Source organism: Arachis ipaensis, chromosome B4 (genome assembly GCF_059453495.1).
Source record: "Arachis ipaensis isolate K30076 ecotype BB chromosome B4, ASM5945349v1, whole genome shotgun sequence".
In the NCBI taxonomy this organism is placed as follows: Eukaryota; Viridiplantae; Streptophyta; class Magnoliopsida; order Fabales; family Fabaceae; genus Arachis; species Arachis ipaensis.
The window spans coordinates 134728343-134745964 of record NC_142439.1 but is presented as its reverse complement, the minus strand read 5'-3'; the positions used below and the strand labels follow the sequence as shown (position 1 = coordinate 134745964).

Sequence of the window (17622 nt, the reverse complement as noted above, 5' to 3'; positions counted from 1 at the left end):
TGGATGCCTGGTTTACGCACGAGGGGTTTCTGCGTATGGTGAAAACTGAATGGAGAAATTCGGGAGATGCTCAGCTCATGGGGAAACTGAAGGCACTAACAGGCCCCCTGCGACAATGGCACAAGAATACCTTTAAGGAAATGGAGAAGAGTCTGGGGAGGTTTGAGGAGGAGATCACAAGGCTGGACAATTTAGTGAGTAATGGGATATATGATGGTACAACGGAGGCGAGAAGGAAGGCACTGGTGAGCTTCTGTGAAAAATGGTACGTCAGGAAGGAAATCCACTGGAAACAAATGTCTCGATCCCAGCATGCGGCAGACATGGACAAGAACACCAGGTATTTTCATACCATTGCCTCGGCCAGACGAAGATCTAATAGGATAGAGGCTCTGATGATAAATGGACGCCTTGTGCGGAACCAGACAAGGATTAAAGGGGCCATTAGGGGGTTCTATAAGGAGTTGTATCGACAGGAAGCTGCTCCGAGAATTGGTATTAGGGATGGGTTGGTGAAACAGATTAGTGGAGAGGAGGCTATAGCGTTGGAGGGCATGCCGTCAGAGGAGGAAATTAAGGAGGCGGTGTGGGACTGCGGATCGTCCAAGGTCCCAGGAAGTGACGGGTATAATATGAACTTCATCAAGAAATGCTGGGAAGACATTGGTCCGGACTTCACTGCAGCTGTATTAGGCTTTTTCCAAAGTGTTCAGCTACTTACGGATGCGAATGTAACTTGGGTGACACTAGCACCAAAGTTTGAAGGGGCAAAAGAGGTAAAGGACTTTCGACCGATTAGTATGGTGGGCTGTTTGTATAAAGTGATATCGAAGGTGTTGGTGAGAAGGATGAGGTCTGTGATGCCGGGGCTGGTAGGTGAGACTCAGACTGCGTTTGTAAAGGGTAGGAAAATTCATGATGGGGCACTCATAGCCTGTGAGACAGTCCATTGGCTGAAGGCGAGGAAAAAGACAGCGGCTATCATTAAGCTCGATTTCCAAAAAGCTTATGATAGGGTACGATGGAGTTTTGTTGAGGTAGTGTTACAGAAGATGGGATTTGGCCAAAGGTGGAGGGCTTGGGTGAAGGAGTGTGTTACTACGGCTACGATGTCAGTTCTGGTGAATGGGACACCGTCAAAACAATTCAAGATGGAAAGGGGACTAAGACAAGGAGACCCCCTATCTCCACTTCTATTTGTACTCGTGGTTGATGTTTTGCATAGGATGCTGGGGGAAGCTGTCAGGAACGGGCGCATTGCGCCGTTAATGGTAGGGAGAGATCATGTGGAACTGTCACACCTACAGTTTGCTGATGACACAATCTTATTTTGCCCGCCAGAGACGGAAACAATTGTCAACTATAAGAGGCTGCTACGATGTTTTGAGCTGATGTCTGGGCTAAGTATTAATTTTGATAAGTCAAATCTGATACCGGTGAACTGTGAGCAAGGCTGGATTGATCATGCGTGTGGCCTGCTGGGGTGCCAAAAGAAGGAGTTGCCCGTTCGATACCTTGGGGTTTCCTTAGGAGCTAATCCACGGTTGATCAAGACGTGAAAACCAATCATAGATAAGGTGGAACAGAAGCTCAGCTTATGGAAAGCGAAGGTTTTGAATAAAGCAGGTAAGCTTGTCCTCATAAAATTGGTACTTAATAGCTTGCCCATATACTACCTAAGCTTGTATAAGATGCCAAGGGCGGTGGCAGATAAGTTGATTGCTTTACAAAGCAACTTTATGTGGTGTAAAGAGGACGGCAACTATGGCATTCCGTTGGTCAAGTGGGAGTTGGTCCAGGCTCCGAAAAAGGTTGGGGGATTGGGGGTGAGAGATGCAGTGCTTAGAAACACAGCACTATTATTTAAGTGGTGGTGGAGGTTTTCAAAGGAGGAATGTCCGTTGTGGAAAAAGATTGTCTGCTCTTGCAATAAGTTGTCCCCTAATGGCATGCTAGCAACTCAGTCTCTACCGGTCAAAGGGGGGCCTTGGAAGGATATATGCAAGCTAAATATCAAAGAGCAAAGGGTGCGAGATAAACTGGTGAGTGGTCTGGCGATGGAAGTAGGCAATGGTAGGCAAACCCGGTTTTGGGAAGATAATTGGATTCAGGGGGTCCTCTGAAAAGGAATTTTCCACGACTCTTCTCTATTTCAAGCCAACAAGGATCTGTAATTGGGGACTGCGGCTTTTGGGATGGATTAGATTGGATTTGGAATTTTCAGTGGAGGAGGGAGCTGTTCTAATGGGAGCTTGAACTTGTCCATCAATTGCATGAGCAGCTAAGGCCAGTAAAGCTGTCATCTGAGAGAGAGGATAGTGTAGTGTGGATATTTGATAATGCAGGGGTCTTTTCCACGAAATCCTTCATGCAGGTAATCCAAACGGAGACGTTGTCGGAGGAGATCACAAGCTATAGCTTCACAAATGCTTTATGGAAAGGTCTGGTACCCCCAAGGATTGAGCTTTTTGGTTGGTTTGTGCTAGTTGGTAGAATTAATACCAAGGAGAGATTGATTCGATTAGGAGTTGATATTCATAGTGATAATATATGTGTCCTGTGCCACAAAGGGGTAGAAACTGTTGAGCATTTATTTATCAGGTGTGAGGTAACATGGCAAGTGTGGTGCTCTTGGTTGCGTTTCTTTGGGAAAGATTGGGTTATTCCTGGGAACACGAAAGCTCTATTCGGAAGTTGGATTGGCATGCACAACAGAAGACAAGGGCAGAGAGTATGGATGACGGCGTTCTTTGCAGTGATTTGGAACATCTGGTTGAAACGTAATGCTAGAATATTCAATAATAACATCGCCAGTATTGACTTTATTCACACCAAGACAGTGTCAAGCTACAACGAGTGGACTGGAGGTGATTCTTTAGGTGATGAATAGCATATTGGAGGTGCTAGGAGATAGTTTCTCGGTCTGCAGGGGTCATGTTTTTATTGTCTGTTTTATGTTTCGTTTTATGTTTGTGTGTTTTGCTCCACTTTAACGTGTTGAGCTTCCTATGTTTCAAAAAAAAAAAATTTTTTTTTAACAGTCTCACTTTGATGTCTAATTACTATATTTTTTTTTATATATCTCTCCAAAAATATTTAAATGATAAAAAATTTTTTCTTTAACCTGTCTCAATTTAGGATTATACTAAAAATAAAAAAATAATTATAACCTACTGTATATATATTCAGAACATGTACATACAAATGTTAACAAAAAATTAATATTAAATAAAAGTGTCATATATATCTTTATTAAATTTTTTATACTTCTAAAATAATTTTAAATGTCTTAGTAGTTTTATTCCATCCTATTTTATTTTGTATTCTAATTCTTTTACTTGTATTATTTGTTCTATAAGAATCTTTAAACAATTTTGGTACTTTGATTTTATTACTCAAAAAAAAAAATTCATTGATTTCTTGTGCTGCTTTTCTATAAGCTTTTGCTGAAAATGCTTTATCTTTCTTTTGTCTCATATTCTTTTGGTTTTCCGAAAATTTTAAATAACAAACCGTACTTCATATCCATGGTACATCTAAAATATATGCATCAAGTTCATTTTCTCCTTCAACATCAGTATTTTTGAGTATTCATATTGTTATCCGTAAAAAAATTAATATCATAAAATAAACTAATAATTAAAAATATGAATTAAAAATAAACGTCAAACGATACATAAACTTAGGGTCATTACATAAATAAATAATAATTCAAACAATACATAAAACTTAAGTTCAATACAAAAAGTTTTAATAAGAGTCTCTTAAAAAGATATAGAACTCATTCAGTAATATAATTATTTTACATTTGTGCGGTTATAAAATCTCTTAAAATTTCTTCCGTTTGTTCATCTTCACCTTTAATAATTTTAACATTTATAGAATGTTCAGGCATACTATTAATGAAATTATTTTTAATTTGTGCAATAAGTTTTTTGTTTTAATCAAAATTTACTAAGAAATTATCCAGAATGCAATAAACTATAACAATTTTATTTACAGTGTTTGTATCATATTTAGTTATCACTCATTTTTGTTATGATAAAAAATTTATCTTTTATAATTTCAAAAGCTCTTTTAATTATATTGCGGAGTAATAAATATTTTAAATTGAATAATTTTTTTGAATTTTTAAAAGAATATTATGAATATTTTTTAAATAATATCGAGTATTTTGATATAAAATAATAAAATTAGTTCCCAGTATATATTTCAGAATTTACTAAAAATAGAATTGATGCCAATAATGAACTTCCTTTCATTGGTTCTTTCTTCCCACTTGCACAAGGCTACAAGAGTCCAAGTTAAAGTTGGCTTGAATTTGGGGTGTGTGACTTGAGAATGATCCAATTGAATTGCAATTATGATATGATTCACTATTTTCGGAAATGGGGTCACCTTTGACACCAATCTCAACATATCCATCATCCATCGGATGAATCTATCATTCTATTGGATCCTAACGAGCTAGTAATTAAAGAAATATAAATTTAATTTTATTATAGCAGGTTTTGAATTATTAACTTTTTATAATCTTATCAAAAAGTAATTAACTTAATTAGCTGATGACCCTTTTGAAAATTTAAACCATTAATACAAAATATAAAAAATAAAAAATTAATATGTATATATAATATTCAAAAATACTATTTATACATTAAAATTAGTCATCAAAATTAGTAGTCAAATATATATAAATACATATATAGTTTAATTTATTTTTAATATGTATTTTATATATACTAATAACTGATTTGATGTACGCCTAGTATGATAATATAATATTATATCAAAATATTCAATTTACAAGCTCATTTTTGTTACCAATTTGATCAGATCACATTTTAATTAGAATTCTATTTCACGTAAAGACTATTTTCACTATGTGAGCACTAAACAATTTTAAATCTTTAAATTTGTTGAATGAATTCAATCTTCTTACGCTCCTGCGGTCCTACCTCATATAGTTACATACACTTATTACTTATATATGTATATATGGACCACATGCTGGGTTATGTCAACCTCAAGCTTAAGATAGAGTAATTTGTATATAGACATGGTTTGGTTCATGCATTTGTGTGATTGAAAAAGTTTAGCCTTCACTACCAATTACGTGGTTCTCCGCATGCGCCCATTGGAGTGGAGGCAGGGCCAAATTAAAATTCTGAAAATAATAATAATAATAATAATAATAATAATAATAATAATAATAAACTAAATTAAATTTGTGGAGTGGTCAACTTATTCATTAGTTTAAGCAAATATCGAGAATTCAAATCCTGTTTTGTGTATGGAACAACTCATTAGCCAGCAACAGATTCTTAAACGAAGTTTAAATTCGCAGTGGATTAATCTTTAGCCTGTCAAATTGAAAATAGTGTGGTCAACTAAATAATAATAATAATAATAATAATAATAATAATAATAATATATTAATTTATTTATATGTTTTTCGTTTAAAAGAGCATCTTCTTGCTTTTGCAGCCCTCAAAGGCTCAAAGTACAAGCTGACAAAGAATGATAAAATTGAATGGTGAATATGATTGTGTTAATGTTACATTACATCAACAACATCTGTCGCTTGCATATATGCGGATACTATACATCTATATACAAAGAAATTTAGACAAAAATCTCAAAAATAATAAAAATTAGTCTTGATCAATACGTTTGTTCTAAAAAAGTAATATATATTAATAGATGTTAAAATGAAGTTGACCTTTGATGAATTTAAAACAAAAAAAAAAACCTTAAATACCATTTAAGAATTAAAATTTTTGAGTGAACTAAATCTTTTTAACAGCATAGATTAAATTTTAGATAATATTTTTACCAGTATAAATCAGGAATAGGAAATTTAATTTAAATATGGAAGCAAAGGAAGTGTTGGACTCGCGTATGGGGAGGAGGGGTGCTTCACCTCGTTGTGTGGGATCAAAGGAAGTAGAACTCGGACCCTGTGAGTTGTGTCCCTCAAAATATAAAAAAAAAATTGCCCAGAACAAGAAAAACAGACTGTCCGAATTCCACGTTTCAGATTTTAAATTCCTATCAGCTGCAAATCGGACCATGCGATTTGTGAAGCAAAATTTCATGACCAAAGAACTCGCATGGTCCGACTTGTGTACTCTGAGTTTCCCTCCGATTTGTGTACTCTGAATTTTTTTTAACTTTTTAAACACAAATCGGACCCTCCGATTTGTGTATTCCCACAATTTTAAAAAACACAAAAAATTATCATTTTAAAGTATATCACTCATTTTGCTTCCATATCAAAATTTTTTAGCCTCGGGAATACCGTTCTTAATATAGAGACTAATTTGGAGGATATTATTTTTATTAAGACTAGCTAGTGTACTAATGCACTGCCGGCTAATCAATCCTTTAATTTATAAATATAGATAAATAAAAAGTATTTTAGAAATAAAAATGTGTATATTAAATTAAAATGTTATCTAATTGCTATTATATATAGTAGATTACTGATAAAACCAGTATCGTTTTCATTTGTGCCATTTTTTCATTTGTGCCATTTGGCTTCCAATAATTCTATAGTCCCTATTATGTCACTTGTGTGCATCATAATTTGACTGTATTTGTCTTTGCATCATAAACCATTTCGAAAATTCTTTTGTCAATTTGACAAAGTCGGACAGAAAAGAATATTAGGCTTAATATGCTATATAAACTTATTAATTATTAAATTATCATATGGCATATATTAAGGTATGTTTAGCTTACGGAAACGTCTTTTATTTGTATTTGTATTTTTACTTTTTAATATTTTCTACTTTTATAATTTTGTCCAAAAGAAAAAAATACATTAGCGCTTATTGATCAATTCATCTTTTTTTTTTTGTCAAAAGATATAAATTATTCATTATACTTTATTTGATCTAACCTAATGACTAATTTTTAATCTCATCAGAGTTTAATTATTTTTCAATGGGTAGGAGATTGGTCATGTAACATGTTATACATATACATCACCATTAAATATCAAAATTGGGAGATGATGTTTATTGTTTAGGGTGTCTTTAATTTAGAATAAAATATTTTTTATTTGATTTTATTTTTATTTGAAATGAATTGAATTGGGCTGTGCCTCACTTGCTCTTATTTTACGTTGTACAATCTATTAATTAATGGACTACCTTTTCTTAATTTGGGGCCTTTGAAGCTTTATTTTTTTTGTCCATACCATACTTCCATAGTTAAGGGTATTAAATACAAGGAATTAATGGGCTGGATTTTGTTATTCTATACTTTATATATCTTTTTTCATTAGACCAAAAAAAAAGATACTATTATACTGGATACAGAGACATTTTTAATTGGCACCTCTAATAAAAAAAAAAATGAGACAATTATATAGGAAGGATGAATCTACGAATATATTGATTATTCTATATACAAAGAACTCAAATTCTAGATACTTTTGGTTAGGAGTAAAAAAGTATTGATAAATATAACCCATTATATACCAATTCAATTTATTGTGTTTGTAATTTCAGATTTGATTTTCTTTTTCTGGCAAATCTAGACTAAACCAATCCTATTAAGATTGAGTTGATTAATGATTTTTTGTTTAGGAAAAAAAAGCTTTTATCATTATTGACAGGGAGAATTCAATCATTCTAACTTCAAGTGTGAAATTATCATTATACTCATGCCCTCTACATTATTACATAGGGTTCATATTCATTTGAATCTACTTTTCCTTCAGTGTTTTCATCTCTATCTATCTTCTTCTCAAATATTCTCAACTTGCATGGATCCAAGTGAACACAATGCAAAGAAGTGGTTTTCGATAATTAGCTGTAGTGTAGTATTGATCATAGATAGTCTCATGCATTGATAAAATACAATCAATCATGCCAAAATGGGATTAATTTTACAGGGAATTGTATGAAGAATTTAGAAAAGACTTCTGTAAGTTCTTGGAAGCTTTGATTCTCAAAGACTTCACTAAAACACACAAGCTTGATGAAAAGACTCAGTGCTTAGAAGTATTCTTGATATCTCCCCATCATTTTCACTGCAACAAACCATTGAAAGGTGATCTTTCTTAACATTTTATTTGATGATGCACATAAATACTTTAAATACTTTAATAAAAAATGTATTAGCTAGTGTTCTGCATACTGCATTTGAAGTTGGGTTGCAAATTAAATATACAAAGTACCAACAAGGTAAGTGTAAAATGCCCCCAATTATATAGCAATTTGTTTGACTTTGTAATCCTAGAAAACAAGAGGGATGTATGTGAAGAGGAATTGTTATGATTTTGGTTGGCAATAATGGTGTGCATGAGCACTACAAAATTAAAACTTGGTGGTTATTATGCTTGTAATAGTGTACTTAGACTTGCTACCTATCTTGCTATTATATGCTAAGTGTTTGCAAACTTATTGAGTTATATATATGCACCTTAGCAAAAGCATCTATGAAGTTTTCCTTACATGGATATACATTTTTTCATTTAGGTGATTTAATTTCAAGCTGAGCTTGCTAGGGATATGGGATATGTATGCTACTCCAGGATTTGCGTTAATAATGTTCCCTGAAAATGTTCATGAACCAACCTTGATTAGTTTTACTGCAATTTTCGGATAATTTTGTTGAGTTGATGGTTGGTTGCTCTCCTATATATAATATTGTTTTCTAAACTTATTTAAACTTCTGAAATCTTTCAAAGTTTGAATTCTTAATCTCACTGCAGCCTGCTGGTTTAATTTGGAGCTAGTGGATATAATGGTTGTGTATCAAGTAGGAGATTATTTTATTGCTTTGTCGAAGTGATTACTACAATTGCGAGATTATTTTATTGCTAGTATAAATGTGACTATGACTATGATGACCTCAAATGGACTCTTTTTGTACTGAAACACTGTAACTAGATTTTACTAATAACGTATTATTTTTATCCCTAACATTTCAATCGTTTTATTTATATTCCTAACATTTTAAAATCATATCAATATTATTTTCACACCAATTTTGTAGGGGCAAATGCGGATCGGATTAGATATGGACAAAATCTCAATCCGATCCGCACTAAAATTATCGGATCCAATATCCACAATTTTTAAGCTTTAGATCCGATCGGATTAGATCTCGGATATATTCGCAAAATATATAAATATTTTAAAAAATTTATTTTTATTTAAAAAATATCAACAAAATACTAATTTTTTACTCTTTTAAACATGTTTACTCTTAAAATATTATTAAACATACTTTTCTTAAATAATAAAAATAAAATAATACAACATATATGATAATTATTAGTTGAAATAAAACATAAAAAGAATATTTATTTATTTATTTTTGCGGATTCGCGGATATGCGGATACCCACATGAAATCCGCAATCTGACCTGATGACGTTGCAGATCCGATCCAATGACCTTGTGGATCGGATTGATATCCACAATTTTTGGATTGGATTTGGATAAATTCGATGGATATGCGGATCGGATCCAATCCATGAATACCCCTACAATTTTGTTAAAATTCTTTAATGGAAAATACATGTAGACAAAAATATTCTTTTTTGGGGTACGTTGGGATAGGTCAAAAAAACCTAACCCAACATCCCCAACTAATCCGACCCACCTATCTTTCCTAATTGATGCTGCCTGTTGCGCTAAAACACCACCAATACTTCCTCCTTGTTGCTGGAAATGTCCTTCCTCTTCGCAATGCGCTCCGGCGATGCCATCGACTACGATGATGGAAGATAGTTCGTCCCGTGTCACTTCAAGAATGCCGAAAAGATCTTTGTCACCACCAAAGAGCTCCGACGTGAATCCTTTGCATAGCAGTCTTTGTTAATGCCAAAGACAAAGGCACCATGACATGGATCAAAAGAGGTCGTTGCAAGAATATTTGACCATTGTCCAAATACACAACCCTAAGGGACGCTTCCGCCGCATAGCTCCCCAAACCTAAGTCCAGCAATTCTTGCCGGCCAAATTGAAGAGTCCCTTGCCCCCCATGACCTCCTTCTTCCAATCCTCTGAAGAGGAAGCTCATCGCCAATGCTTTTGTTGAAATCTTAGTCCCACTAGATTCTCTAAACTGTTTCTTTTTCTTGTTCCTGATCTTCTTATTATTCTCCTTGATGATGAATTTTTGCATCCTCTGTCACATGGCGGTGTTCGAAAAACTGTTCTCCCAGAAAGGGATCGGCGGCGCAAGTTCCATCGAGTTCTGCAGATAAAAGCACTTTTAGAGAATGCGATTGGGGAATTAAAAGAAGATGAGAGTTTGTGATTTGGGGTTCGTGATTGGTGCTGCTTCACCAGTGGGGGTGTATATTTTGTATGGTAATGGCATGATGGTAGAATGCGAAAGAGAGGAGAAAGGGGTTTTTTCTGCTAAGTGTTCAGAACTTCGCAGATAGAATAAAGAGTTGAGAGAGGTTTTTTTATTGTTAAAAGTATTTTTAAGAAGATTTTTAATAGAGTTAATGGTAGACTTAACAGTAGGATAACATTGATACGATTTGTCGATTTTAAAACGTTAGAGATACAAATAAGATGATTAAAACGTTAGAGACAAATTTAAGACTTACCCCAAAAGTTGAGAACAAAAATGATACTTTACTCTACAATCAATTATTGATTATTAATTATGTTATCTTCTTTAACTAGTTAATTTCACAGCATGTATATTAATAATATTAAGTCTATTTTCTAATGCAAATATGTTAAATTTGATAAATCATCGGCATGAGAAAAAAAGGGTGCAAACTGCATAATTTTCACAATTTTTTTTTAATTAGGAATGGTAGAGGTCATTAGAATTTATTATTTTTGACTACTATTTTTAGTCATCATCTCAATTCTTTTAGTTTATTAATGATTCTCTAATATTCTTCCTTTTTAATTTCATAATGGATTGTGACGGTATTAAACTCCTAATTTAAAAAAATGCACTAAATTGCGACAATTTTAAACCGCTACAAATCAGTTTATTATTTAGTGACAGTTATGCTAATAATTGCTGGTAACCACCGCAAATCCTAATATCCGCAACTTAAAGGTAGCGATCCTTAAGCAGGTGGTAATCATTTTGCTAAAACCGCCACAAAACCCTAAAAAAATCATCATTAATTCCTGCCTCCCATGTAGTGATAGGTAAAAGTGTAAAACCCATATACATGCACATGATTGAAGGCGGAAGCCCATCCCTACGCAATAAAGATTCTGCCACATACTTTGACTATCACAATCCCTAAGTCTCAAGGCAAAATTCCATTCCTAACAGATAATCCGATCCATGCACCTCACGAGCTTAGTGTTGTTTTTTAATTTTCTGGTATATAAAACATGCATCTCAAATATCAGACATGTATTTATGATTTATTTTTTAATTCATTTTGAATTGCTCTACCCATGATACATATATAATCAGGTTCTGCACCTAATAAATGGGTACAAATCTACTAGCCTACTGCCCAACTACTATAAATTAATCTTGCAAATGGTTGGAACACATCCATTGGTGCCATTTTTCACAAAATTGTCACATTAATAATCTAGCTTATGAAAGATTTCAATATAGTTTTGTCCTATAAAATTAAAATTCATTTTAAATAGTTTAAAGTTAAATAGTATATATTATATATAAATATATAAATAATCACTCACATAATATAAAATTATTTAATATATTTGACTAAATTATTGTCCTTAAACAAAAAATATATTCGTATATGTAGTCACTATAAGATTAACGTTAGAAATAATGGAGTCCCATTGTTGAATTCTTAAAAGTAAAGAATCTGGTCACTTTTGGGACGAGTAATATATAATAAAACCACGTATTCAATTTTGCATGCAAGTATATGGATTATTATGGAGCATAACCTGCTTCCTCTGAGGTATCTGTGAATATCCACGTGCTCATAAATGATCACTAAATAAATTTCGCTAAAGATCAGATTCAACTAAATATTAAAATAATAATTTTAAATATTCATAAAAAAATTTCAAAAATAAACAGAATTTATTATTTTTTTATTAATATTTTTAATTATCAATTTAAATTTTTTAATCTAACCATCTAATAATATAATTTTTAATATATATTTTTAAATGTTATTAATTAATTATTAAAAAAATAATAAATAAATTTACTAATTTTTTAATATTTCTTTGTTCCTAATTAATATAATAAGCCGACGCACCAACTACTGTTACTGTTGCAATTATTCAATTCACAGGGATATGTGTAGATGTGGAGGATAATAAAGAGATCAGATAGCTAGAGTGCTAGAGAGATAAATAAAATATAATGGTCTTTTTTTTATATTGATTAAAAAAAATTTCATTATATATATATATATATATATATACTAGTACTAGTGTTAGTATATATATAGAGATTACTCTTCTGAAGAAAGTCATGAGAAGAAGCAAGTAGTAAGAATATTATTATATGGAGGATTTGAAAGAGCCGGTGAGTCCAACGGGACAATTTTTGGAGAGCGATTTTCTGAATTTATACATTATTGGTGTCTTAGAATTTCAAGTTCCAATTCATAATTTGCCAATTGTGTCTCTTGTTAGAGATGCTTTTCATTGCATTCCTCGCTTCACCTCCATAATGGTCAGCTCTCTCTCACACTCAAATATATATACATACATACAACTCTAAGTTTTGTACAATTATTGATGAACATAATTTCAAGTTGATATATATTTTTATGACAAATGTTATATAGGGGCTATTTTTTTATTAATATTTTATTTTTGTATTATTAAAATTTAATATTTAATATTTAAAATTTAATATAAAAATATTTTTGTTAGTAAAAAATAATAAATTTTATTGATCATATAATATTGTTCATATCTTATGCTTGTCATCTCACAATATTTTTTTATGGATTTATAATTATCTTTCAAAATTATTTCTTAACAAAGTTAGTTTAATTACTATTAATTTTTATAATTTCACTAATTTTTTATTAGATTCTTATAATTTAAAAATTTATAATTAAATCTTTATACTAAATAAAAATTTATGATTAGATCTTTACTGATTGTTTATTTCTTAGAAAAAAATAATAATTTTAGAATATTCTATCATTCATTGTACAAACAAAATTTATCTTTTGTATATATATATATGAGACCATACCATTATAATAATAATGTAGGTAGAAATTAAAAAATTCTAATATTATTATTGGTATCCAAATTTACATAATTTGCAAGGCTTATTAAACATTTAATTCTTAATTAACCTTGTTTGAGTACACATATAGGTTGTTGACCAAAAAGGAGTGAAGAGATGGAAAAGAGTTGAGGTAAAATTTGAGGAACATATAATTGAGCCAAAGTTTAGTGATGCCATGTCAATGGAGAAGCAATATGGTGAGTACTTATCAGGCATAGCAATGGAGAAGCTTCCAAAAAACAAGCCATTATGGGAAGCTCATATAATCAAATACCCAACAAAAAATGCTGCCGGAACCGTAATCTTCAAATTCCACCATGCAATTGGAGATGGTTACACTATCATGGGCCTCCTTCTTTCTTCCCTTCAAAGACATGATGATCCTTCACTCCCATTATCATTTCCATCAAAGTCATCATCATCCTCCAATAAAGATTATAATAGTAACAAATTGTTCTTACTTAAGATATTGCCTAAGCTTTTCTCTATCACTTTCAATTCCATTGTTGATTTTGGATGGAGTGTGATGAAAAGCACTTTTTTGGAAGATGATGAGACACCAATAAGGTCTAATGTTGAAGGAGTGGAGTTTCTACCAATTACCATATCACATATCTCATTTTCTATTCATCATATCAAAGAGATTAAATCTAAACTTGGAGTGGTAAGGATGGTTAATTATGTTAATTCCTTTTCCTAATTATTTATTTTGTTTTTCTTAAATATTCAGATTTTCTTTTTTCTTTCTATGAGATCTATATAGGGTTTCTTATTAGCTTCCCTTCTAACATATATAGTAATCTAATGTTTGGGTAGATAGATGGGAATGCAACATATTAGGTAGTTATTAATTAATGCATGCATGGATGATTTATTTTAGAAAATGAATATATAAGAAACAAATATTTTATTGGACAATTTTTCTAGTGTTAAATTTTTTTTTTTTACTTTTACTGTTTTAGAAGATTTAGAATTTAAAATTTAAATTATTTTTTGGGTTTGTTTGGACGTTATTTTTGAAAAAATATTTTTTTTAAATGATATTTTTTTAAAAGATTTTTTATAAAAATAAAAGTGATTTTATGTTTGGATATCTCATATAAAAATATCTTTTTATTTATCAATTATATTTGACTAAAACAAAATAAAAATACTTTTTTATTCATTTATTATATAAAAATATCTTTTAAAAAAAAGATATAAATTATAGTTTTATAAAAAAATATTTTTTTATTTTTTAATTTTATTTTTATTATTAAAAATTTGTCAAATATACTAAAAAATAAAAGAATATTTTAAAATTTAGGATTTAGAGATGAGAACTGAGGAGAAAGAAGATTATAAATATAAGAATGAAAATATAATTTCAAAAAAAGTTGGCTAGAATTGAAATGTTAGTCTATAGAAAGTTATTTTCTAGTAGAATATTATATATATATTTATCAACAGAAATACTAGCTAATTTAACATAGTTAAAGGCGGCGGTTTGAAAAATATTTTTATATTTATAATGATTATAAAGAATTTAATTGACTTTTTTTGTTTAACATAATATTATTATTATTGCAGACTATAAATGATGTGATCACTGGAATAATCTTCTACGGGATCCGATTATACATGCAAGATATGGATTATAAATCAAGAAAATTGAAATCAACAGCAATGGCAATAGTGAACACAAGGAATGTTAAGGATTATCACACAGTGCAAGATATGCTAAAGACTAATGCAAAGGGTGTTTGGGGAAACCATATTTCTTATATGCATGTTTCAGTGCCAAAATTACAAGACTACCCAATTTCAAACCCACTCCAATTTGTTAAGAAAGCACACAATTCCATCAAGAGGAAGAAGAATTCTTTTGCTACTATTCTAACTGAAAAGCTTCTTCGGATGGAACATAAATTAAAAGGCTCAGAGGTAAGCTTAACTTTTTTTTTTTAAATATATTAAATTTGATGATCCTAAAATCTTATATATTATTATTGAAGTTTATAACTAAGTTATGAAAAAATATAAAGAACTAATTTTTAGCCAATTAATTTTTTTAATTGTAAATTTTTTTTTTATTTTTTGAAAAAAAAATTAAAATTTATAATTTAGAATTTAAAATTTAAGTTAAATATAATAATTAAAAAAATTATTAATATTAACTGAAAAGAAATAATTCTGTAACATTACTTTTAACTTTTAAGTTATTATCTATCACACATTTAGATTGAATCACATGCAATAAAATAAATGTTCTTATTTTTTCTAATGGATTTTATATTTATATATATACTAGCTAGTTCAATAATAGATTTATGCAATTACCTACCTAACCAAATTAATGACCATGTTGCTCCATCATTTTAATTAATGTGTCGTGATAATATAATGTTACAGGAAGTCTCTAAAAATATACATAGGACACTAAGAAATTCAAGCTTATTGATTTCCAACATGGTTGGACCAATGGAGCAAATGGCTTTGGCTAATCATCCCATAAAGGATTTATTCTTTACACTCTGTGGTTTGCCTCAGGTAACTTGTATATACTAACTTTCTTCCTCTCTATCAAATAACAATGAAATCTTAATTATATGGAAATTGACAAAATAGAAATTTATATAACGATGATCTCACCTTAGGTTAAATAATAATAATATCTAAATATGTCATATAAGATAAAAACTCAGGTGCAGTCGACTTCACGTGAAGTTGATAGCTGAGAGTCGTTAGATGAAAATTTAGTCAAATCAGTTAAATCATTTAACGGCTCTTAGTTATCAACTTCACGTGAAGTCGAATGCACCTGAGTATCCACCGTCATATAATATTGTATGATTTAAAAAGAGATGTGTCGGTTCACATATCGATTAAGAAAAATTTCAGGTATTTCTAAAATATCAATGTTTTAATAGTTTTACTCTATTTAGTCATTAATCTCAATTATAAAAAAAATATATAATATATATTAATTAAAATTAATAATTAAAATTATTAGAATAATATCGGTATTCTAGGAGCATTTAAAATTTTTTCTATAATTTATTACTTTGGCTAATAATTATATAACTTATAAAATAATATAATAATGCTTCATTGTAATAAAGGAAAACCAACCCATTTTTTACAAATAAATTGTATCAAGATAACAAATAAAATAATCTTATATATGCATGCCCTGAAAAATGTTATTATTTTTGCAGAGTCTTGTAGTGACAATTTTGAGCTATATGGGGATGTTAAGAGTGACACTTGCAACAGAAGAAGGGTTCATAGATGAGCGAAAACTTGTTTGGAACCTCAACAAAGCCTTTGAGGAAATACTTCATGAAGCAGAAAATGTGTAGTATTCCTATAAGAAGCACCAAGCCTTAATTAGAGAGACTCAATAATCAATTAATTAATGACACACATATGTGTGTGTGTGATGCTATATATATGATTATTCACAAAGAGATTTTCTATGTGTCAAAGTACTTTAAGGAAAGAATAAAAAGGATACCTAGGTTTGGACCACAGTTATATTATTTTACTAGTGTTTTTTCTTAATATATAAATATTTGATATATAAAAGGAAATTTCACTTCTTTCATCTGTTGCATTCCATCATCTTTTATATATATATTCTACATGAGTAGTAATTGATTTTTAGTTCGTTTCATTTTTTCAGCTTGTTGTAGCTAGCATTTACCATTAGTTTTCTTTTTTATCATTATTGTTTCTAAGCAGTATTGTTGAGTAATATATATAATTCCGTTATGAGAAATAGAAAAAAAAAATATTAGAAAGATAAGAATGTGTTAGGGTTGGATTTTATTTTTAGTATTTTATGATTTTCTATTTTTAAAAGTTTGTAAAAAAAAAAAGTAAAATTAAGAAAATTTTATTTTTTATTTTTACATTTTACTTTTTCTTTTCTCTTAATGAAGTTTTTGAAATAAAAAATATTTAAAATAAAAACAGAAAATAAAAATAAAATGAAATAAGTTTCCAAAGATGATAAAAGCATAAATTTCGTTGAACTTTGATATAACTGCGGTTTGTTTAGATGTCATTTTCAGAAAATATATTTTTTTAAAGATTTTTTTAATAGATTTTTTTATAAAAATAAAAGTAATTTTATGTTTAGATATCTCATGTAAAAATATATTTTTATTTATTAATTACGCTATTAAAAAAATACATAATTGATAGATAAAAAGATTTTTTTATATGAAATATCTAAACATAAAATCACATTTACTTTTGTAAAAAATCTCTTAAAAAAATTATTTAAAAAAGATATTTTTCGAGAATGAAACTCAAACAAGTCTAATATTTAGGTAAAATAAAATAAAAATATTTTTTTATTCATTTATTACATAAAAATATCTTTTTTTAATACTTTTATTTTTATTATTAGAAGTTTGCCAAATATACTAAAAATAAAAAGTGA

At 29.9% G+C, this 17622-nt stretch overlaps 1 protein-coding gene across 1 annotated transcript; it reads left to right on the top strand.

Moving 5' to 3' along the window:
- Positions 1–12449: 12449 nt before the first annotated feature.
- On the top strand, positions 12450–16534 carry LOC110271601 (wax ester synthase/diacylglycerol acyltransferase 4-like). The gene is made up of 5 exons (XM_088484990.1): positions 12450–12620; positions 13282–13857; positions 14763–15116; positions 15585–15722; positions 16391–16534. The coding sequence occupies exons 1-5, from the start codon at positions 12450–12452 to the stop codon at positions 16532–16534; spliced, it is 1383 nt and encodes a 460-aa protein (XP_088341116.1).
- Positions 16535–17622: the final 1088 nt, after the last annotated feature.